The 26,903-nt window shown below is 31.3% G+C and overlaps 1 protein-coding gene across 2 annotated transcripts in view; it reads right to left on the reverse strand.

The window, feature by feature from the left end:
* LOC114335819 (sodium channel protein 60E-like) overlaps positions 1–26,903 on the reverse strand; it is a 384,114-nt gene that overhangs the window by 310,369 nt on the left and 46,842 nt on the right. For both annotated transcript variants that reach the window (XM_050649033.1, XM_050649032.1), the window contains exon 4: positions 2,293–2,476. In XM_050649033.1, coding sequence (XP_050504990.1) covers positions 2,293–2,476 — 184 coding nt within the window. The remainder of the gene's footprint in view (positions 1–2,292; positions 2,477–26,903) is intronic.

Below are 26,903 nucleotides of genomic sequence, written 5' to 3' on the forward strand. Positions count from 1 at the left end.
ACGTATTAAAAAATATTCTTATAGGTCTGGATCCCGCGTATGAAAAAAAAGTTCATTAATAGCAAGCTGAAAATTTGTTAATAACTTAAGGGTGTCTAGTCGGATAAACTTTGATATAAGGGAACACTGGAACAGCGGCAGTTTTAATTGTGGAACAGGTTAAACATTTGGAACGGTCACACCACGAAAACGGCACATTTATTTTGTCCGACAGAACAGACCTAAACTCTCCGAACAGAGAATAAACTCTCATGCAAAAATCAGACTGCTATTTATCACCTGTCATAATTCCTGTCATTTGACATATTCTACATGTTCCACTTATTAAAACGCCCATTTGGTGATAAATAGCAGTCTGATTTTTGCATGAGAGTTTAATCTCTGTTCAAAGAGTTTAAGTCTGTTCTGTCGGACAAAATACATGTGCCGTTTTCGTGGTCTGACCGTTCCAAATTTTTAACCTGTTCCACAATTAAAACTTCCCCTGTTCCAGTGTTTCTATATATCAAAGTTTGTCTGACTAGACACCCTTAAGCTATTAACAAATTTTCAGCTTGCTATTAATTAACTTTTTTTTCATACGCGGGATCCAGACCTATTACGAATATCACACGATAGTAAGAATAAATAAGAAAATAATGCTTGATTTTTGACTAACAATAACTTAAGCAAATATATTAAGAACAATAAGAGCCGAAAGAGGAAACAACTACAGAGTGGTGTCTACAAACTAACTTGTGGCGACTGTCCGAAAACTTACATGGGTCAAACTGGCAGAACCTTTGACAAACGGATAGCAGAACACAAAAGGGCTTTCAACAATAGAAAAACAGACACTTCTACATACGCACTTAACATTCTAGATTATAATCATTCTTTTAAAGGAGAATTTCAAATTCTGCATATTCAAAATAAAGGTCTTAAGCTATCTTTATTAGAATCTATGGAAATTAATAAATTAAAAATACACATATAATTCTGAATGACCAACTCGAGACAAACAGCTCCCCACTCCTCAACCTCTCCAGTTAAAGACTTTAAAAAGGCAAACCCATAGTAAACTAAATCACTTAAGAAAGGCACTCTGCCGAAACAGCTGTAGTAATAACATAGTTGTAATAAATTTTGTGGAAGTATAGAAAACAAACGTTTTCAGTGTTTTATTGTTGGAGACTGAGCTTAATGTTGAGCATTCTCCGTTCCATAGCCATAAGCTACAGATCGTAAATAATTGGGATTTTAAATAAATTTAAATTCTCCCAGCACTTTAATCCTGCCTGTGTTTCGTTAAAATGACTAACTATTTCGATCAGTTTAAAGCCTGAATAAAAAATGTAATTTGGGCTGAATTAATTACAATTATATCTAATAAGATGAAACATAATATGATGACTGCGCTAACAATCGGCAAAATAACGCATAAGATGGAAAACATATTAAGTTGTGAGACAAAAAGGGCTGAAACAAGTAGAGGTGAGAAATTTAGCAATAGAAACGGTGTGCCCATTTCTATTAAAATGGACCACGGTAGTCAACGAAACATATAATCATAGGTACTTTAAATTCTCTACACTTTTCAATGAGTTGCCTCAGGTTCAGGATTTGTTCCCGTGTACTTTTACCCTTTACAAACTCCCCTTGTTCTCGAGGTATTTGGTAATGTAGATAGGTTTTTAATTTGTTTTTGATAATATGCAACAAAATTTTACTAGAATGTGTTATTAGTGACAGTGTGTAGTAGTTTTCACATCTGGTAGTAGTTCCTTTATTGGGTAGCAGGATATATAAATTGAGGTACACCAATCAGATGGCCATTTTCCTGAATTCCAAAGAGCGATACAGATAGAATAGATAATATGTAATCCTTTGTCACCTAGTAACTGTAGTATTTCACCTGGTATTGAGTCAATGTCTGGGGATTTATTTCTCTTTATCGATTTAACTGCATCTTTGACTTCAGTGAGTAAGACAGAACTACATTTAATAAGATGTAAAATACATATCTAAAATATTAAAATGTGGATTTGACTAGAGAGTATACTTTTAACCTACTTTTTTCTGTGTTTTAGTGTAGGTAATACTCAGCAATATGTTGTTTAAAGGAGCGACATTCATGTATGATTTTACCCACGCAAAGACTGTAGCAAACGCTATTTACTCAAACACACTGTTTTCTCCGTAAGTGCCAATATTGAGCTTCTTAGCTTAAAACAAAACCTCTTTAGAATCCCAGACAAAAAGTAATCCCAGTAATTTGGCTCGTTAAAATCTATAAAAAGAGTATCGACTTACTTGAACCAGACTTCGTAGGAAGCGTTGTGATCATCCATTTTGAGCACACATTTGTTGCGGAGCTCTCCCTTATACACTTGCAAGGCAAATAGTGCAAATACCATCAAACAAAAGATCGTGAGGGTCATGACCTCCGCTAACTGCTTGAAAGAGTGCAAGAGCGCATTGATGATGGTTTTGAGGCCTGAAACAAAAATTTCATATTCAAGGATGTGTAAATAAATTACAAAAGAAATGGTTGTATAGAAAAAGCATAATTTTTCTTAGCAATTTGGTGAAAACTATGATTGCATTAGGTCAAGAGATATGATTTAATTTTTTTATATACAGGGTGTCCAGAAACTCTACCGACAAACGAAAACAGGAGATTCCTCAGATAATTTTAAGACAATTTAACCGAACTCAACTAGTCCGAAAATGCGCCCTAAGGGAGCTAGAGCTCTTTGAAGATGGCGCCATGTAATTAGTTTTTCTTAAATACCTCCAGAACGCTTCTATCTAGAAAAACAAAAATTTGTATAATATTTAATTTCCAGAAATGAATCGATTTCATCTTTTGCGAATTTCTAGTACCGGTCATAGGCGTCCGTTTTGGGTAGGGCAACGGTTATTTTATCAGATAACTTTTTTGTCTTCAACTTTTAAGCATTTTTGATACTGGATTATTAAATTGTGAGGTATTTTAGTACTAAAAGGTACTCTTACTTTAAGTCGGTAGGACACACCGTTTTCTAGAAAAATCGATTTGAAAGTTTTTAGTTTTGGGAATTTAAAAATAAAATTGAAAAAAATTAAAAAAAACCAAGTATTTTACCAACTTAAAGCAAGAGTAACTTTTAGTACTCCAATATCTCATAATTGAATTATCTAGTGTCAAAAATACTTAAAAATTAAAGACAATAAAGTTATGCTATAAAATAACTGTTTACCTACCCAAAACGGACGCCTATGACCGTTTCTAGAAATTCGCCATTAATAAAATCGATTAATCTCTGGAATATAAATAAATGTAGCAGTTTTCATCTTTCTAAATAGTTTTTTTTTAATATTTTTTTTTAAATTCAAATTACGAAAAATTTTCAAATCGATTTTTCTAGAAAACGGTGTATCCTATCGACTTAAAGTAAGAGTATCTTTTAGTACTAGAATACCTCACAATTTAATAATTCAGAGTCAAAAATGCTCAAAAGTTAAATACAAAAAAGTTGGGCGATAAAATAACCATTGCCCTACCCAAAACGGACGCCTATGACCGGTACTAGAAATTGGAAATAGATGGAATCGATTCATTTCTGGAAAGTAAATATGCATACCAATTTTCGTTTTTCTAAATAGAAGCGTTCTGGAGGTATTTAAGAAAAACTAATTACATGACGCCATCTTCAAAGAGCTCTAGCTCCCTTAGCTCTTAGGAAGCATTTTCGGACTAGGTGAATTGGGTTAAATTGTCTTAAAATTATCTGAGGAATCTCCTGTCTTCGTTTGTCGGTAGAGTTTCTGGACACCCTGTATAGTGGACAAAAATATGCAAAAGTCAAATAGTTATTCTGAATTTATTAAAAATTAAGAGGGTAAGCGCAGAATTTCGGGCCAATGCTTTTAAATTCATTCATTTTTCTTTTCAAATCCTGAGGAAACTAATTTTTTGAAAAATTTAAACGCCCAACGAAAGGGGCCGAGTGATGGCCGAAAGTATGTCTATAATATTCATTTTAATAGATTATTGGCGTAAAAAAAGAGAAAATTGAATGTGATTTTTAATTTCACGTATCTCTTTCAAAAGAAGCTTTTTGATTATTCTAAGGGACTTTCGACCCTCGGTAATAATGTACACTTTCATTCTGCGTATAAATTTTTCAAAAATATTATTTAGTTTTTTCATGATTCGAAAAAGATGACTGCATTTAAAAAGCATTGACCCGATATTTTTCGAATACGCTCTAATAAAATATATTCAAGCCTACATATACAGTGTGGGCCCAAGAAAAGAATCCACCTGATATATGACAGTATTTATTGGATTTTAAGGAAATGACGAAACAGGTCGATTTTTGATCTAAGAGGGACACATTTTTACGGTGCATACATCTATCATTTGTCAACTCCCTCCCTTCTACTTCCCCCATTCCTTATTTTTAAATAGGGAATAGGGGTTATGTGCTAGCTCATTTGAAAAATTATTCAATTCTCTATTCAGTAATATAAACATCATCATCATTCTCTTTGCCTTATCACTATGCGGGGTCGGCATCCCTAATTGCATTTCTCCACACAATTCTATCTTGAGTCATATGAATGTTAATCCCCTTTACCAACATGTCCTGCCTTATCGTCTCCGCCCAGGTCTTCTTTGGTCTTCCTCTCCTACTCCTTCCAGAAATCTGCACTTCAGCCATTCTTCGTATTGGGTGATTAACGTCTCGACGTTGAACATAACCAAACCATCTTAACCTATGTTCTCTCATTTTGGCATCAATTGTTGCCACACCTAGACTTCCCTTAATATACTCATTCCTAATTTTATCCTTCTTTGTCACTCCACTCATCCATCTAAGCATTCTTATTTCCGCCACATGCATTCGTTGTTCCTCTTTCTTTTTCACTGCCCAACATTCAGTTACGTACATCATAGCCGGTCTTATGGTTGTTTTAAAGAATTTTTTCTTCAGCTTCATTGAAATTTTTCTGTCACATAACACACCACTCGCTTCTTTCCACTTGATCCATCCAGCCCTAATTCTACTGCATGCATCTCCATTATATTTCTCCATTACCCTGTAATACCGATCCTAGGTACTTAAAACTATTGCTTTTCACAATCATTTCACCATCCAAAGATACCATTTTATTTGTAGTAACTCCATCTTTAAATAATGAACATTCCAAAACCTCTGCTTTTGTCCTACTATGTTTTAAACCTTTTTCCTCCAGAGCTTGTCTCCACTGTTCCAGTTTTTGTTCTAAGTATTTTTCACTATTTCCTACTAACACGACATCATCAGCATACATTAAGCACCATGGAATGCTACCCTGTAGTTTCGCTGTTATCTGGTCCAAAACTAACTAGAATAAATAAGGACTAAGCACCGAGCCTTGGTGCAGTCCTACTTTCACCTGAAATTTATCAGTCTCTCCCACACTTGTCCTTCTTCTTCTTTGAGTGCCTTTCCTATCGGAGATTGGATATCATTAGGGCGATTCTAATTTTATTTACTGCTGTTTTGAACAATTCGTTAGTGGTACAGCCAAACCACTCTCTCAAATTTCTCATCCAGGACATTCTTCTACGGCCTGGATTTCTTCGTCCTTGGATTTTTCCTTGCATTATGTTTTGTAGGAATGTGTACTTTTGTCCCCTCATCAGGTGGTCTAAGTATTCAAGTTTTCTCTTTTTTATATTCAGTAGAACTTCTGGCTTGTTATTTATTCTGCGTATTACTTCTTCATTTGTAATTTTATCCACCCAACTTATTCTTAGTATACGGCGGTAGCACCTGTCCTAACACTAGTCATTACTCCCTCGTACATATCTCTCACAATCTTTACATATTCGCCAGGTACTCCGTTCTTATTGAGTGCCCACCACAGAATCTCTCGAGGAACTCTATCATATGCTTTCTCAAGATCAATGAATACCATATGAGCGTTCAGTAAAATAAACATTAACATAATTATTTATACAGGGTGTCCCAGAAAAAAAATATTTTAATTAAATTAATTGAAACAAAAAGAAGAATGTATGTAATTTATTTAATTCAAAATACATTTTACTGCTATCACAAAACGGATAAAATGTTTTTGATAAATAAACATTGCTTTTCGCTTAATTTCAATGTTTAAGCTGCCACCCATCTGCCTCTTGGTAGGTTGAATATTGAATTTAAGCAACAAATAATGTTTATTTATCAAATAATCATTTTTTTATGTTTTCTGACACCAAAGAATGTATTTTGAGTTAAACACATTACATAATATGTAATTATATTCTTCTTTTGGTGTCAATTAATTTAATTCAAAATATTTTTTCTTGAACACCCTGTATAAATAATTATGTCAATGTTAATATTACTGAATAAAGAATGGAATAACCTTTCAAATGAGCTAGCACACGACCCCTATTCCCTATTTAAAAATAAGGGTTGGGGAGGTGGAATATAGGGGTTCCTTTGGGAAATTTGGATTGAGGTTCTTACCGTCTACTTTACTTTTGGACTTGAGCTCAGGTTTGCTTGGGCAACTGCCATGTATGGAGTTGCCATCCAACATTCCTCATGTAGAGACAACTCCACCTGCTTAGCAACCCACGTGATGGGGGAGTCATACAGTGCCTAAGGGCCTTTATAAATTATATCCATCGTTTGGAATTTTGAGTAACAATGTTAATGTAACAAATTTTTATACCATTTTAAGGGTTTATACTTTGGTATTTTTTTTTTTGGTGGCTCAGCATGGGATCAACTAATTATTGTAACACTGATGATGATATTTTATATATCGAAAACTTTGACCTTAAATAACTTTTATTGAAGATGCGATATTAATAGAGACTTTTTATATTTGAATTATAATTGTGTCCCGAATATTCGCATGGATTTGCAGCCCGATACAAATTTTTGAAACATTACCTCTATTTTCAACGAAAACTTTTCGTTTATGAATTCGCAGAGTCTGTTCGTTCCTTCGTTCTTTCGTGCGTCGCCGCTCCTGCAATACTTAGAGCCGATTTACCGATAGATTCTCATGTAGCTTTGTTTTCTGAATCCAAATCTGAAAACGGGATTTCGATATCTCTAACCATCTTCGAGATAACCGACCTCAAAATCAAAAATGTGACGTCACAATCCTTCTTCAAATATTTCTTTTCTGCCGACACAGCTAAACGTCAATTCAAATCTGTTCTAGTAGGCTAGTAATTAGTAGTTTTACAAATGTTTGACATTTCCCTTCCACAATTGAACGAATGCAGTCGTATTTTTGTATGTCTCTTAAAAATTCAATTTATTACATCAAATATCGGATCTCGTGTAAGTAAACTGTTAATTACTTTAATTCATTTGTAAATTCAGGTTATACATAATTTGTATATCAATTATTTTTGAATTTAAAAAATATTGACGTAATTTTTTATCTGACGTAATGTAATTTTTATGTGACGTTTGTAATAAATAAATCTGAATAATTTTAACAATATTTGGGCAATTTGGATTATTATTTTATTTAAGTTGTCTACCCAATGATATGTATTATGTCCATTATATTTATGTATATATTATATACAAGGTGTCACTTAAGTTGCACAAATAATATGGGATACTTTTTTTATTTTTAATTTTATGAAAAAAGTTATTCATAAAAAGTTCTGCATGGCCTAAAGCCTAAGATTCAACCATGAGATATCAAATTGTATGTATATTATACGAGGTATGTCAAAAAATATGAATTTCGCTAAAAAGTATCTTTATTTATTTCACAATATTGAAAATTGTTATTATGAAATGTTGTTTTTTGAATGAAGATTTTTCTCAAATTACGGATACCAACATTATTTTCATTTATAACCCTTTTATTTTTAATTTGAGGAAGAAAAGTTATTCTTCATAAAAAGCTCTTCATCGTGTAAGATCTACGATGCAACCACCATATATATAATTTTTTCAATTTTATACGAGGTATATAAAAAACATGAATTTCGAACAAGAGTAAAGTACCTTTATAGTTCACAACATTTAAATTATAATGATTTAATTGCACATTAAAACATAAATTTTAATTCTTAACAACTTTTTATAATAGCAATTTTCATATTATAAATTTAAAGACGTAAATATACAAAGTTTTCTATTTATACGTTTTCTAAATAACGGGTTATAGGTCTGGATCCCGCGTATGAAAAAAAAGTTGAATAATAGCAAGCTGAAAATGTATTAATAGCTTAAGGATGTCTAGTCGGATAAACTTTGATATATGGGAACACTGGAACAGGGGCAGTTTTAATTGTGAAACAGGTTAAAAATTTGGAACGGACAGACCACGAAAACGGCACATTTATTTTGTCCGACAGAATAGACTTAAACTCTCCGAACAGAGATTAAACTCTCATGCAAAAATCAGACTGCTATTTATCACCTGTCATAATTACTGTCATTTGACATATTCTACATGTTCCACTCATTAAAACGCCCGTTTGGTGATAAATAGCAGTCTGATTTTTGTATGAAAGTTTAATCTCTGTTCGGAGAGTTTAAGTCTGTTCTGTCGGACAAAATACATGTGCCGTTTTCATGGTCTGACCGTTCCAAATTTTTACCGGTTCCACAATTAAAACTTCCCCTGTTTCAGTGTTCCCATATATCAAAGTTTGTCCGACTAGACACCCTTAAACTATTAACAAATTTTCAGCTTGCTATTAATCAACTTTTTTTCATACGCGGGATCCAGAACTATTATATTGTTATCTTACCTACATTTTGGGTATTTCGTAAGGTAAATCGAATAAATCTTACTGTCAGTTTCAATAATTATACATAATTATACATATAATTATTGAGTCACCCTGAACTACATATCATTCTATAGAAATACAGAGAGACATGAACGACGATAGCGCCAACGAGCTTTTGAATAGAGATAACGAGCTAAGTACAAAAAGCCAGGTCGAAGCTGTAAATTGAGTTTGATTGGGATTCGCAAAAACACGTGAACGGAATATAATTTTGGGCGTATTTCATTAGAACTGATTTTTGCAGTAAATTAAAACTTTTCCTGCTGAAATTTTATGACGAATAAAATTAAAAAGCTGTAAAAAGAAAATAATTGTTTTTTTTTATTTGTACTGAGTAGTTAGGAAATAAATACAAATAATAGGTATGCAGGATGTCCAGAAAGTCTCCTGACAAACGAAAACCGGAGATTCCTCAGATAATTTTAAGACAATTTAACCTAATTCACCTAGTGAGTCCAGTGGCGTAGCTGAAGATTGCGGGGCCCCCCCGCGACAATTTTTTTGGCCCCCCCGTATTATAAACATAACGACAACCAATAACAGTATAATTAGGAAAATATGTGTAAATGAAAATATTTGGCCTTTCTTTAATCAGTCTTCATTAGTTAGTGTTAATAGATTTTTTGGGAATAGACATGAAAACTTATTATTCATGTTTCTTAATTCGACAAACCTATTAGTGAGTTGTTGCAATATTATAACTAAATTTACATTGAAAACATTAACTTCAAACTTTTTTTGCTACAAGTAATTTTTTCGTCGCAGCTGAGCTCATCGTACATTTTTTTATACGTTTTATCCGTTTATCGGGTGTCGTTGTAAAAATACAAAATACTACTAAATTAAACAAAAATGTTGTTGCTTAGTAAAAAATTCTTCTAGCAATTTATTTAATCTGACTCATTTATATCGACAATTAAGACATATTATATTATACATTTTAAAGTAGAAGACTTTAAAATGATATTGCCAATATTTATGAGTTGCGTTCCTGGGACGACTTTACTGAAAGATGAAATCAATTACATGAAATCAACCCCAACTCAAGAAGATCCGACAATAAAATTCTCGCGTTAGAGATTCCATAGTAAATCACGATATAAATGAGTCAGATTAAATAAATTATTAGAAGAATTTTTTACTAAGCAACAACATTTTTGTTTAATTTAGTAGTATTTTGTATTTTGACAACGACACCCGACTTGAGCGTCGAAACCTTAATAAAATTATGTTTTCAATTTAATTGTGGCTTATTTCCCGTCCTGTATAATACCCCACTATTCTGCTATTCCTGCTGCTTCTTCTAAAGTTTCGGAAAACGAATTTCTCATTTCTCAAAGATTGTCACGAGATTTTTCAAAAAGTTGACGGGCGACCGTTATCTCTTCCGTATCAGATTGCAAAAGTTTTGATGTTAGATTAATAAAGTTACGTACATATTTTAGATTGAATATGTAGTAGTGTTAACGGCAAATTCAAAATTATTCATATGATCTAATTCATTAGCTTCTACTTTTACATCGGTTTTTTTAGATAGTAATGAAATTTTCGTTAAAGATTTCATTACTTGTAGGAAAGCTCGACGCAAAGCCATAACAGCATCATGCCTGGATGACCACCGGGTTTCACATAACTTATTAAGTGTTGGCAAACGCGATGAATCCAAAGTCATAATAGTACCTAGTACATCCCATCTTTTAATACTTGCACTAAAAAAACTTAATTAAATCGTAAAAAACCAACTCCTGCACACCAGCAACGGCTTCATTCAACACTAGGTTCAGATTATGGATGCACAATGAATATAGGAACCTATTTTTTTTTTAATTTCAGTTATGCGCATTTGTACGTCTGAATAAACACCACTCACAACAAAAACTAAGTTTTCAATCTAATAGCACATAAAACAACATCCAAAAATGCTACTCTACATTCTACCAGATTCAAAACAATAATAAGTTTCGAAACCGGTAGAGGTGATTGCTGCACTCTCTGATTGAACTGGAATAATGATGCGGCTGTAGTTTCGTGTTGCAACGAAATTGAAAATGGTTATTCATTTTTGACCACTCATAACGTTTGCCCCATCATCCCCCTTTCCTCTGTAGTTGTGTACGGAAAGGTGCTTTGATTGTATAAATTTTAAAAATTCATTTACAAGACCTTCTGCACTTTGGTCTAATATGTGAATAAATCCCAAAAATCTTTCAACAACTTCTGCTTTGGAAGGTAAATTATTTTCATCGCAAGTTATTTTTACATACCGGAAAATAGAACTAAGCTGATCGTCTTTGGAAATATTTTGAGCGGTATCAAATGAATAAAAACAATTTTTTAACAACTTTTTCAGTTTCTTGAGCCAGCAAATTTATAACTTCGTCTTGTTTTTGTGGGCTCAAGTACTTTGTTTTTAAGTTATTGTGTTTATCAATTAATTTAGCTAAAGCAGGACCATATTTAGCTAGTAAAAGAACCACTGACAAAAATTACCTTTTTGGGATTCGCTTTCGTCTAAACTACCAATATGTCCACGAAACGCTAAATTGCACCCGGAAAGAGTAAGTGTTACGTCAATTACCCGCTTCATTACTTCCCTTCAAATTTTTTATTTTGGTGCTCATTAGGAAAATATGTTTTGTTCCCCAATTTAAAGAAAGTAGAAGTATTAAGCTTGAAGACTTTAAGGGGCCCCTTCTAACGTCGTGGCCCCCCCGCCTTGCGGGCCCTGCGGGCCTGTCAGCTACGCCACTGAGTGAGTCTGACAAAAGAAAGATTTCAAGGAGAAAACGAAAAAAAAATATGGAGATGAAAATAGAGAAAGCAAATAGGGAACAAAAAAGTGGCAAGAGGACTCAAAAAATGAGAAATCAAGTAGCCAGCCAAGAAATAATTGACAAAATAAATACAAAAGTAACAAAATACTTCAGTGTCAGAAGAAGACAATGTACAAACTGATAAGACTCAAAGGAGTTTATAAAATAAATTAATAAATATACCAACCAATAAAAAAATATGGATATCTCTATAATTATTAGAGCTAAACAGGGTGTATCATTAGGAATGTCCAATCTCTGAGTTGTAGTTTAAAGAGTATACTACATACATAGAAAGTATTGGAGAATTCAAAAATTACGCTAAAAGAGTAATTGTCCCAGTGGCGTTGAATTTGGGAAGGATCAACCAACCTCTATCCCCTTTCGTACGCATCTGGTAGTAGCTAGAAACGTTTATTTATCACAATTTAATAAGGTGTATATTCTCCACACTTTCTGCGAAGTATTGCTGAATTTTTTTTAGCGCTTATAGTTTATGAAAATAATGTGTTTTGACATTTTTGTAAACATGTGAACGATGACCATGGACATCGTGTAACATTATATGCATCTTTAGATGTAATGTCACATTTTTTATCACAGCTTGTTATTTTAAAAATGTCGTCTATAGACGTCGTGTCACATTACACCAATGGAAATTAGACGTCTATAAACGTCTGCCAACGTGTTAACAATGACAAAAAGAAAAAGAGTTGTTGACCACAAAAAACAACCAAAATCGAATACCTCGGTCACATCATGACGAACAGGGAGAGATATGGACTACTGCAAATAGTCTTGCAGGAAAAAGTAAAAGGAAAACGAGGACTAGGAAGGCGAAGAATTTCCTGGCAGAAAAATTTACGTACGTGGTTTAACACAACAACCACAAATCGCTCCAGAGCAGCTGTGTGCAAAGTACAGGTTGTCATGATGGTCGCCCATATCCGAAACGGATAGGCACTACAAAAAGAAGAGTTCTTTACATAATAATGTAAGTGATAATATTGAAATCTCGGTTAAAATAATAAAGCAATTAAATATATTCAAGACTATTTTTACTGCAAATTATACAGGGTGTCCCGAAAAGATTGGTCATAAATTCTACCATAGATTCTGGGGTCAAAAATATGTTGATTGAACCTAACTTATTACCTTAGTACAAATGTGCACATAAAAAAGTTATAGCCCTTTAAAATTACAAAATGAAAATCAATTTTGTCCACTATTTCGAAATCTCTTAGAGATTTTTTATTGAAAAAAGGCATGTGGCATTGTTATGGCAGGAGCATCTTAATAAAAAATTATAGTGAAATTTGTGCACCCCATAAAAAATTTATGGTGTTTTGTTCCCTTAAACCCCTCCCAAACTTTTGTGTACGAGTGTACGTTCCAATTAAATTATTGTGGTACCAATAGTTAGACACAATATTTTTTAAACTTTTTTGCCTCTTAGTCTTTTTTCTATAAACCAGTTTTTATCGAGATGCGGCTTCTTTTTTAATATGTTTACATAAAAATTGTATGGGGTTTCGTTCCTTTAAACCACCCAAATGTTTGTGTACGTTCCAATTAAACTTTTATTGCGGTACCATTAGTTAAACACAGTATTTTTAAAACTTTTTTTGCCTCATAGAATATTTTCATATTATAAAAATTTAAATTATAGATTTTTCATACATATTATTACCAAGTCTCTAGTATCGTACTCAACCATATACAAATACGTGGTGGATTTGACAAATATTAAAAATATCTCGATAAAAACTGGCTTTTCGAGAAAGTAATAAGAGGCAAAAAGTTTTAAAAATACTGTGTTTAACTAATAATACTTTAAGAATAATTTAATACGACAATACACAAAAGTTTAGGGGGCTTTAAGGGAACAACACCCCCATAAAATTTTTATGGGGTGCACAAATTTCACTATAAGTTTTTGGTAAGATATTCCTGCCATAATAATACCACACGTCTATTTTCAATAAAAAATCTCTAATAGTTTTCGAAATATTGAAAAAATTATAACTTTTATTATAACTTTTTTTATGTGCACATTTGTACTAAGGTAAGTTAGGTTCAATTAATATATTTTTGACCTCAGAATCTGTGGTATAATTTATGACCAATCTTTTCGGGACACCCTGTATAACAGTTCACAGATCGATTACAATTATTTTTTGGTCCCTAAAATCAGCTTTTTATGTTATTTATATAATATTATGTAATTCTAAAAGGTCTTGGTTACATTCAGATGAATATTATTTCAACGACCAACTGTGATTTAAAAGCGAATTAAAAATTAATAAATTCCTATTCACATTTTAATTCCTGTTGGTCCATTTTCCTTAAAATTCTCCATAAAAAAATAATGAGATATTTTGCTGTCAACCGTATTCAAAGCGAAACAAGAAAATTGTTGTATAACCTGAAACAATAACTTTGATGGAAATACCTAACCGGTATTTTTCCTTTTTCGGTTAAAATGATGGAAGGGCCATAAATATACCAGATTATTACCTGTCACTCATTGTGATATTAAAAAATGATAATTACTTTAAAGAAAAGTGATACTTTACCAAACACACACAGAACAACACTTTTAACAAAGTTTGTGTAAAACTATGTGTTTCATTAAAAATTGTGAACAACATACAATAGTTTTGGTATAAAAACATTTTCAAACTTTACCAATGTTGGGTCAAAAGCAACGCACTCATTTTTAGAGTTTTTAATTTATACATAAATATAAGTAAAAACTTCAATTTTTATGGCGGTATAAAAATTTTATTAAAACTTTTTAAAAAAGTGTCGTCCAAATGGAGTAAAACAACACAACGTTTTCGATCTGATTCAGATCATCCTCAGTGCATTCCGTAAAGTAAATGAAACTAGCTCACTAGTTGTAATGGTGACATCAACATATGGTTTTATGTAAACATTTGTAGTGACTAAAATGACCCTAGGTCGATGGTATTAGATTAATATTAAATACTTAACCCTCCGTTAGTCGCTAAGATAAACGGAGCATCAAATGTCGCTACGGTGTCAGAGACCGACAATTAAAAAAAATAGTTATTGCTATAAAATTTCTTACAAATATTTTATATTGTGTATAGGAATGACTGAAAAATATTTTTGAAAATGTTTTATTGAAAAACAACAGATATAAAATGAAAAACCGTTTTCATTTTCACTTCCCTCATCGTCAAAATAATTTTCATCGTCGCTAGGAACCATTTCCCATAATTCCATTCCAACGTTTTTGTTCGGCTTCAAAGGACATCTATAAATAAGACTTGACCAAAACTTACCGATAAAATACAATAATAAGATGCTAAATATTTACCTGAACTGCAAGTTATGCCAATAAAGTAATAACCACACCGTTAGTCGCTTCGGAGTCTTGCACCGAAAATAGCTATAAAACTGGCACAACTGTACCCAAGTAGGTAAGAATGTACACTAACCCGAGGTTAGTTGATAGGAAGAGGTACAGAAAGTGGCGATAGAAAAAAAGAGTTATATTGTAAATCCCGAATGAATAATTCTGTCGTCGGTGTGTGACACCGATAGCGACTTACGGAGGGTTAAAGAGCAACATGGCTTCCTTGCTGGAATTAAACACTAGGTTCTTGTCAATTCGATTGGCACAGACCAAAAAAAATTATACCATCATACAAATTGAAGTTTTTTACTTCTATATAATTTTTTATACCTATGGTATAGTCAGTCGGTCATGACGGTTCAGTTGGATGAGGCGCAGTCGATCGACAAGTTTAGTGGATGTGAGATCGAGGTTACAGCCTCAGCCAGGTCATTTGAAATGAATAAAAGGCCAACTTCGTAGTATAAAATTCAATAGAATATATGACTTGGTCTGCCAAGTACGGCTTGGTGATACTACTCCATAGATCCCTACCGAAGGGCGTTAACGCTTAATAACGGTGTATATATACAGTCAGCTACGGGGATTTTCCCTTTAATTTGTTTTTAATTTTTATTTGCATATAGGGAAATTATTGGGGATTTCCAATCAGACCTTTTTGAGAAAACTTCTGTAAAGAAAAAAACTTTTTGTATAGACATGACTCTGTCTGTTTTTTTAATTTGCCTCCAATAAGTTGTCGTTTCATCTTTTTCGTGGTCTTCCCACTGATCGTCTTCCTATTGGGGAACCGTCTCTCGCTGTTCTTACGAATCTGTTTGTTGTCAATCGGCTTATGTGGTCATTCCATTCTACTCTTCTTTTTTTTAGCCAGTTATTAATGTTCTCCACCTTGCATCTCCGTCGTGTATATATCTGTACTTCTAGCTCTATCCCATAGTGTCTTATCATCGATTTTCCAAGGGTTTTTATCTCCTCTGTTTTGAGCAATGTTTTTGTCCTCTCTGTGCCAGGTTTTGTCTCTGCCGCGCGTCTTTATAGGTCTGATAATTTTTCTATATAGGTTCTATATACTGTTATGCTCTACTTTTTCTAATTATTTAGATTAATTAGCAAATTCTTAATTTAATTGATTATTCAATTATTTTATTTCTTGCCTATGTAAAAACACAACTAAATTCCAATTAAATTTTCCAATCAATTTTATTCTCAGGGCTAATCTTGTATTTGATACAATACCTGTGATCTGTGGCTTCTAGTATTTCTGGTTGCTTACTTCTTCCAGGGTAGAAACAGGGAAATTGAAAACACTCAAAATCATATAAATGTAATCTATTGTTTTTATCAAATAGCCGTGTACATAAGATTCAAAATATACTAAAATTTAACTTTGTTGCAACAATCTCTAACTTAATAAATTAAACTCTAACTCTGATATCTCCTTGTTTTGACAAAATATTTATTTGATTAATTTCTTATTTACTCATACTAAATTGAATGAATTTTACTTTTCTTCTTTTGAATTGATTTCTCAAATTTGAAATGACTAACTGCGTTAAAAAAATTGTTCAATAATCAAATAAACAACTATGGTTTTGATATAAATAAATTTTTTCAATTCCGACAAATGATTTTACTAAACTTTTGTTCTTCACTCCCTCGTTTTCTGGATTGCGCCGTCTTTGATTCTCCCAACACGTACTCTCTCTTCCAAGAAAAACACACTACTCTTCCAAGAAAAACACACAGGACTTGCTCGAATATCTTGTGCACAAACGGATAATAATCCGCTACTCGTTCTAGATAAAACAAAGGAATCTCCATCGGACCAGGAAAATTAACTCTTCAACCGGTCGACGATTTGGTTTGAACTTGATTCTGCTCGCAAAGGTCGATCACACGACTCTACACTGATTCTACACTTTATAAAAAATTGGACTGCTCTCTTCCGATGTCAATTACACAGTGTCTTTATTTTTCTCTCAAATTCATACTCTCACATTCATTATCCCTTCTCCTGATATTTTCCATCCAATAAACAACAACCTCTTTCAAACCATTTATTTCTTAAGAAACCAAATATTCTTCCAACAACTTTTACAATTTGTCAAATTTCGAAGAATATCATAATTAGTTCTTTACTACTTTCTACTTTTAAAACTAAAAGCTAATACAGTTTGTTTACCACATTAAAATACCTTCCCGGAAGGATCTTAAAAACGTCTTTGTTTTCGTCAGCGATGTCGAACTCTCTAATCACCGAATTTGTTTGTTCATGTCCCGTGCATTTCGTCGAATCACTTATTAGTCGTTTCACTTTTTCCCGAAACACTTGCTTAATAGCAAAATTAAATTCTAAACAATTTTGGTGATATACAGGGTGATGAAAAACTATGATTTTATGGTCGTTGATATAAACTTAATTATTTTTTTTGAATTTCCTTAAAAAAAACAATTCCACAACAATACGTGTTTAAATTCTGCCTTTAATTTCTTTTTCGATATTTTTATTTCTCCATACTGTGTCATTCAGGCAATATGCGGCTCTGTTTGCTCAATTCACTTGATCTTCAACTTCTGTTTCGAACTTTCCGTAGCTAGTTATTGTGATGTATAGATAGTCCACTGTAATAAGGTTTTTTCCATGACACTTCAACAGCCAGGGTACTGAAGCGTTTTTTCGACAGGTAATACCTATAAGAACAAATTGTAACTATTTCCTGCGTAGGATCTGGCGGCCATTTTTATTTATTAACAATTTAGTGTCAAAAAGCGGTCTTTTTGCCTTTTTTTTTTCAAATTAATGGAAAACAGAAAGTAAAGAAAACCATAAGTTCTTATTACAAACATCTTCGAGAGAATGGAAAAAGTTTTAAAATGGCGTATTACAAAGTTTAATACACTCATTTATTGTTAATTATAATTACGAAAAAGGTCGAAATTTAAAAAAAAAAAATTTCAATAACTATTGTAAAAATTAGTGTACAACTTTGAAATTGTTGTCAAATGAGAGTTCTTTGGTGCTTAATATGTGACAAAAATTTCAAAGCGATTCATTCAATTGTTTAAATTTTATTCAAATTGTTTATCTCAAAGAGCTTTTTTTGCAATAACATAAGTCAGAAAAAAATAATGTTAGAACCATTCTACAGGTGTCAAATGAATTAACATGAGCTAAATTTTCAAATTGGTTTAAAGAAAAGTGAATAAAAAAATGCATTTATTACTAATAAATAATTATGCAAAAGTATGTTCAATTTTTCCTTATAAACTTTTTATTTTTTTATATAATAAATTATATATATTTATTAAAATTTTTTAATAATTATCATATACATAACATTACTTAGTAGTTGTGCACCTAAAAAACGGTAAAAATTTTTTTTTTGAAAAAAGTTATTCAAAAAGTTTATAAGGAAAAATTGACGATACTTTTGCATGATTATTTATTACTAATAAATGCATTTTTATTTACCTTTTTGAAACCAATTTGAAAGTTTAGTTCATGCTCTTTCATTTAACACCTGTAGAATGGTTCTAACATCATTTTTTTCTGACTAATGTTATGGCAAATAAAATGCTCTCTAGGAAAAAAATTTGAATAAAATTTAAACAATTGAATAAATCGCTCTGAAATTGTTGTCACATATTAAGCACCAAAGAACCCTCATTTTTGTCAAAAATTTCAAAGCTGTTCACTTATTTTTGCAATAGTTATTGCGAAAATATTTTTTTTTGAAAATTCGAAGTTTTTACGCAATTATACAGGGTGTTTCATTGGGAAACGGAAATACTTTAATTGTGAATAGAGGTCACCGAGGCGGTTCTAGGTATACTACATTTTGTCCTACCGACTTTTATAACCGAGTTACAGGGTGTTTTATCGATTTTGACAATTTCTTTCCTAAGCCATAACTCTAGAACCACCCTCTATGTTTTTTTGATATTTGGTACACATGTGTCTCATACAAAACCCAAACGGCCGACGTACTAATCACAAGAAAAATCCAGGTCCGGATTAACAAAAAATTATAAAGTAATTTTGACCTTAAAACAACACCCTGTATATTGAACTTCTGAAAATCTGTTTGCATATTTGAAAAGAGCACAAAAAACTAAGTGGAATCGTTCTCTTCAATTTTTCGGCCAGACAATTTTATGACTTTAATTTTAAAATTATTTTGAATTTCTTAAAAACTCTGACATTAAAAAGAAGGTATTATTAACTTTTAATTATACATTATTAAAGCTATTGAATAAATACTTATTTTAAAATTAATCAATACTTATTTACCACATTGGAACGACCCAATTATTAATCACAAGAAAAATCCAGGTCCGGATTAACAAAAAAAAAAAAAGTAATTGTGATCTTGAAACAACACCCTGTATATTGAAATTTTCAAAATTTGTTTGAACATTTGAAAAGACCACAAAAATGTGAGTTTATCGGTTTGCTTTAATTTTTCGTGAAGGAAATTTAATGACTTTAATTTTGAAATTAAATATATTGATAATTTTAAGACTACTGAAATTAAAAAGCAGATTTTTAAAGCACTTTTAACAATAAATTATTAAAGTTATTAAATAAATACCCATTCTAAAAATAATCAACACTTATTTACGACATTCGAATGACCCACTTACAAATCACAACAAAAATCCAGGTCCGGATTAACAAAATAATATAAAGTAATTGTAACCTTGAAACAACATCCTGTATATTGAAATTTTCAAAATCCGTTTGCACATAGGTATGAAAAGAGCACAAAAAACTAAGTTTAATCGTTAGCTTCAATTTTTTGGCCGGACAATTTAATGAATTTAATTTTGAAATTATGTCGAAATTTTTAAGAACTCTGTGAACTCATAATAAAAATTTCGATATAATGTCAAAAGTAATGTCATTGAATTGTCTGCACAAAAAATTAAAGCGGGACATTAAACTTAGTTTTTCGTGCTCTCTTCAGGTGTGCAAACGTATTTTAAAAATTTCAATATACAATATACAATTTTTCAAGGTCAGAATTACTTTGTATTTTGTTGTTAATACGGACCTGGATTTTTATTGTGATTAGTAAGTAAGTCCTTCTAATGCCGTAAATAATAACTCATTATTTTTAAAATTAGTATTTATTCATTAACTTGAATGATTTATTAAGAAAAGTGCTTTAAAAACCTGCTTATTAATTTCAGGGTTCTTAAAAATTTGAATGTATTTAATTTCAAATTTAAAGTTAATAAATTTTTGCACAAAAAATCAAAGTGAATCTATAAACTCGGATTTTTGTGGTCTTTTCAAATGTGCAAACAATTTTTGAAAATGTCAATATACAGGGTGTTGTTTCAAGGTCACAATTACTTTATGTTTTTTTGTTAATCCGGACCTGGATTTTTCTTGTCATTAATAATTGGGTCTTTCTAATGTGGTTAATAAATATTGATTCATTTTAAAATGAGTATTTAGTCAATAAATTTAATAATTTATTATTAAAGGTTAATAATACCTGCTTTTTAATGTGGAGTTCTTAAAAAAATTCAATATAATTTCAAAATTAAAGTAAAAAAATTGTCTGGCCGAAAAATCGAAGCGAACTATTAGACTTAGTTTTTTGTGCTCTTTTTAAATATGCAAACAGATTTTCAAAATTTCAATATACAGGGTGTTGTTTTAAGGTCACAAATATTTTATAATTTTTTGTTAATACGGACCTGGATTTTTCTTTTCATTAGTATGTCAGTCGTTTGGGTTTTGAATGAGAGATATGTGTACCAAATATTAAAAAAATATACAGGGCGGTTCTACAGTTATGGCTTAGGAAAGAAATGAGCAAAATCGATAAAACACCCTGTAACTCGGATATAAAAGTCGGTAGGGCAAAAAATTTAGTATACCTAGAACCGCCTTGGTGACCTCTATTCGCCATTAAAGTATTTCCGTTTCCCAATGAAACACCCTGTATAACAATAAATGAGTGTATTAATTTTTGTTATGCGCCATTTTAAAGCTGTTTCCATTCTCTCAAAGATGTCTGTACTAAAAAAACAATAAGTCTTACTGTTTTCCATTGAAAAAAAAAAAGAAAAAACGTCGTTTTTTGACGCTAAATTGTTTATAAATAAAAATGGCCGCCAGATCCTACGCAGGAAATAGTTACAATTTGTTCTTATAGGTATTACCTGTGGAAAAAACGCTTCAGTACCCTGGCTGTTGAAGTGTCACGAACAGGGTATATTTTTGTCTTATTACCCTGGCCTAAGATATTTAAACATCGCTTGTAGACCAGGGCGCATCTGTAAAAATATTAGTACATTTGGACGTTGAGAGGTGACTCAAATTTTTTTGCAGAAATTGCTTGGAAATAAATCAAATAATAATATTTGAGTTATCCTCCCTCTCAAAAAGGTCCGGAACATTGTTTAAATAATCAAAATGTCAAAAAATTAAGGAAAAATTCGATTTTTTTCTTCGTTTTTGATTATAACTTTAAAAGTATTCGAGAAAAGTTGTACTGACATAAAAGTTGCGAAATTAAATTTCCTACAATATCGAATTGGTTAAAAATTTAAAAAATAGTCACCCTTGTTGCAAAATAGCAATAATTGCGAAAAAACGATACAAAAATAAGTATTCGCATTTTACGTTTTTCAACCATTTATGCCACATTTAGGACCTTCATATTTCACCCAGAAAAACTATATGACATAGTAAAACAATACCGTAAATTTCATTAAGATCGGTTTAATAGATTTTGCAAAATAAATTTTGAAATCCAGCTTTCGCAAAGAAAATTCATTTTTTCAAAATGTTACAGGACTGAAAATAAAGCAAATATCAAGTTGAATTTTTTTTTGCGTATAGAAGTGTACTGTACCTTTCAATTTCAATTTTGCAAAATTAAAATCAATTAACACCACGGCGTCAGGATTTTTTTTTAATTAGACATTAATTATTGGTGCTACGCGCAGGACAGCGGATAGTTTGCTCTGATTGGGCATTCCAATGACGTTTGATAATGATTGATACATTTTAATTTTTATTACATTTCGATATAAATAAATAATTTGTTTATTGCAAAATAAAAACACATACAATACATACAATAACACTTTTATTAGCAAAAACTTTCTTTGTTCATATATTTTAACTTAGATAATAAAAGTTTATTATTTTTAAACATATGCAATTGTTTAAACAATATTTCACAAACAATAATAAAATTAGTTTGATTTTTGTGGAATTAAAATATTAAAATACAACAAAATATAGAGTAAGAAAATAATATGTTAGATAAAGATTGGAAGAAATTTTGGTGGAAATCAACTTGTGTGAATCGAACACCGCTGTCCTGCGCGTAGCACCAAAAATGAATGTTTATTTAAAAAATTTTCTGACGCCGTGGTAATTAATCGATTTTAATTTTGCAAATTTCAAATGAAAGGTACGGTACACTTCTATAAGCAAAAAAAATTTCAACTTGCTATCTGCTTTACTTTTAGTCCTGTAACATTTTGAAAAAATGAATTTTTTTTGCGAAAGCTGGATTGGAAAATTTATTTTGCAAAATCTATTGAACCGATCTTAATGAAATTTACAGTATTATTTTACAGTATCATAAAGTTTTTAGATGCAATATGAAGGTCCTAAGTGTAGCATAAATGGTTGAAAAACGTAAAATGCGAATACTTGTTTTTGTATGGTTTTTTCGCAAGTATTGCTATTTTGCAACTAGGATAACTATTTTTTAAATTTTCAACCAATTCTATATTGTAGGAAATTTAATTACGCAACTTTTATGTTAGTACAACTTTTCTCAAAAATGAACACTTTTAAAGTTATAATCAAAAAACGAAGAAAAACATCGAATTTTTCCTTCATTTTTTTAAATTTTGATTATTTAAACAATGTTCCGGACCTTGTTGAGAGGGAGGATAACTCAAATATTATTAAAAAGACTAAAAAGACTAAGTTTTCACTCTAATGGCATATAAAACAACACAATGCTATTCTACATCCCACCAGAATGAAAACAATGGGAACCTTCTCTGGTTCATTTTTGATTTTTCATTTTTCAAATATTATTATTTGATTTATTTCCAAACAATTTCTGCAAAAAAATTTGAGTCACCTCTCAACGTCCATCTCAAAACAGATGCGCCCTGGACTATTGTTCTATTATCTGACCCTTCAGCTCTAATTTACATCTAATTGAATTTGTTGTTATAAGCATACATTTTATCTTTTTTGTGGAAATTAACATGTTAAATTTTCTGGCGATTATTTAATTAATATTTGATTGTGACTGCCAATCTTTTATTGCAATAATGAATCAATAAATTCGAGGAATCTTTTAAATTTGTTTTGAAATTTATTAATAAATGTTTCAAAAGGCCAAAAATATAACCCCGGGAAAACTTGTACCGTATATTATATTATTATATGTACCTAGATGAAAAATAGCTATATGAGACTCTAACACGTAACCTGAGATGCAATCATGTGAGTGATCACACAAAACATGTAAATAAAAATAAAGTTTTGCTCGTAGAGCGACGTTAAATCGAATATCGACTTCTCAGGAATGTGGGAAATTTTGGTTAGGAATTTGATGAAAGAGATAAATTGAATATACACGAACATTTTTGATTGATTTCGTTACTGAACCTATATGATCATTTGAAATTGATAGTGCATGTTACAAACGTTAGGAAAATATTTACACAATTTGTGAATGTTCACCACACCGGTATCCAGATGTACAAAAATTATGTAGGTTAAAAATAATAATTATCAGTAGTAATTGCACAAGAGCTCTAAAATTATCGAATTTTTCCCGAGTGACACTTTGACACTTTTAATTTCACGACTCGAAGGGGAGTGAAATTATGTCAAAGAGGCACGAGGGAAACAATTCGATAATAATTTTAGAGATCGAGTGCAATTTGTTGCGATTATTTCACGAATAAAACTGTTCAAAAAAATTTTTATTGTAATTTATTTATGTAAGTACAAATTACTACAGTTAAACACACAGTTGTTATAAATATTTGAAGGTTGAAAGTCATCACTTTTATAACTTTTAAAACAGTAATTGTCATTAATGTCACTGAATCTATTTTTTTGGTACAAAGAAGGGCATCTGACGTAATATACTTGTTGACGGGATATTATCAAAAATTATCACTCTAATTTTTATTTATGTAGCTTTCTATTGGTCAGAATCTTCTATGAATGAAATAATCAGTAGTAATTGCACAAGAGCTCTAAAATTAACGAATTTTTCCCGAGTGACACTTTGACAGTTTTAATTTATGTCAAAGTGTCATGAGGGCAATAATTCGATAATAATTTTAGAGATCAAGTGTAATTTGTTGCGATTATTTCATGAGTAAAACTGTTCAAAACCAAAATTTAATTGTAATTTATTTATGTAAGCACAAATTAGTACAATTAAACACACAGTTGTTAAAAATATTTGACGGTTGAAAGTCATCACTTTTATAATTTTTAAAACATTAATTGTCATTAATGTCACTGAATGTATTTTTTCGTAGCAACGAAGGGCATCTGACGTAATATACTTGACGACGGGATATTATCAAAAAGTATCAGTTTAATTTTTATTTCTGTAGCTCTCTATTGGTCAGAATCTCCTTTGAATGAAATAATCAGTATTATTTTCTTTTTTTTTTTAATTCAGCCATAATTCCTTAATTTTACGCTGATTTTAAAACCATCGATGGATCTTATCTCCTATTAAAAATCCCTTAAAAGGGCTACATCACAGAACTAGTTTTCGATTGGTTGACCAATCATCGTCAGTGCTTACGTGATCTAACATGCTAACCACCAAAATACAATATTATAAAATATGTGGGTAAAAACCCTTTAAAAGTAATCCGCCAAGGAAACATAGATGAAATATGCGAATTTAAGCATGGATGTTCAAAATATTCCATGTAATATGCTCTAGGTACCATCTGAGTAACAGTATGGTAGCAAGTAACTTTAGACATATATACCTTTTATAAAGGATTTTATGTGTTTTTTTTATTTAAATTGGTTTGTGATACTAATTTTTTGGTTTCTATTAATAAATATTATCTACACAAATTTGGAACAACTGTGGGTTTCTCCAATTCATATATTCTGGTGAATTTTCTTTCAGGTAATCTAATCACTGACCATTTGGTTGTTTTTGATTTTGAAACCCTTTTTACTAAACCTTACGTGGATGACCAAATTTTAGTATTATCACCGCGCAGAACCTCTGCCATCCTGTCTAGTGTTTAATGGCTTTGATCCTCATCTACAGTTCATTTGTGAATTATAGTTCAGATAACTCAACCACAAATAGCATTCTCCTTCAGGAGGGCAAACAACATTTTGGTTACAAGTTGGTATAAAAAAACAAGGGCTTCCAAGGAGTTTCTCATCTGTCATTATTGTCATCCATTTAGATATAAAATCAACCCCATCCAAGCCCTTAGTTCTAGGTTACATAGGTTAACACATGCGTTTCATCGAAAGGAATCCCTTCTTTAATTAAGAATATTCTTATTATTCCTATTGGAAATTTCTGCCCTCCTTCCATAATCAATAGATATCTTTTTTCTAAGAGTTATGAACTTTCTGATTTACCCATTGGTGACCATTCAAGGTAAATCTCGAATAATGCACTTCTACAGATTAAAAAACTTAACAATCCCTTGACTTCACTAACCCTTTATTAATTATGCCTTGTTTTAGAAATATATCAGTTAAAGTACATAGCTATAATACTAGGAGCGTCAGGAACTTGTTCTTCAGAACCAAACTTCCTTTGTCTCCCCTTAATCAAAATTAATGTTTACCACACACCCTGTGCAGAATGCAATACGTGTTACATAGGTCAGACTGGGCGTTCACTTAAGGGTAGACTAACGTAACACTGCAGTGAGATTGACTGATCGAAATATTCATGCCCCTTAATACAACATCTTATCACAACTTAACACTAAGACAACTCTGAAGAAGTGAAAATTTGTTGTAGTGAAAAGAATAATATTAAAATACTGTTTTTGGAAATGTGTTATATACTTGAACATCCAACTAAATGCATACTACTTTGATTCATTGAAAGAGGTAAATAAATAAGAACATAAATAAATTAAATCAAATAAATAATAAATAATCATTTATTTCCTTCTTTACGCGTAAATCTAGGTCAGTAATGTTAGTAATCATTATCAATCATCATATTTTACATGATAAAGCCTTTTATTCAAAACCGTTTTCAGTTTCCAAATAACAATTAATATTGCGCACTGAAATAAGAAAGTTTCATAAATTATTTTCATATAGATATCTTTCTCTGCCCCTCAAAGTGTTCATTAACTTCAGCTATCATTCGGCGCATTAACACGTTACAACCGAGAGTTTCCGGAACGGAAGCTGTTTGTAGAAGGGAGAAAACTCGTGTTTGGCCCATTTCCATGAGTAAAATATTAGTCCATTTACTCACGGTAAAATATTTCAAAACCTCAAAATTTTAAAGAACCGCTTGGATTGACATGACATTTGGCAATACACACAGCTACCATGTCAATGAAAAAAATTGATATTGTGCCTATGTGTATTTTTGTCCTGGGGGTGACTTTCACCTCTTCTCGGGGGTGAAAAAATATACTTTCAAAATAAGTCCGGAAATGGAAGAAAAATAACTCAAAAAGTACCTAAGGATTTTATCAAAGAAAACAGTCTTAGCAAAAATATAGCTTTTAAAAAATTTAAAAAAAATCGTGATCTAATAGGTCTTTGCCCAGTAGAAGAGTTGTAGCTAATGAAAAATAGGTTCACATTCGTCAAATTCAAAATCGAATATTTCAAAGCGAAATAACCAAAAAAATGAAACAATTTCGGGGAAAACTT

The sequence above is a fragment of the Diabrotica virgifera genome, chromosome 4, assembly GCF_917563875.1.
Source record: "Diabrotica virgifera virgifera chromosome 4, PGI_DIABVI_V3a".
NCBI classification, from domain to species: Eukaryota; Metazoa; Arthropoda; class Insecta; order Coleoptera; family Chrysomelidae; genus Diabrotica; species Diabrotica virgifera.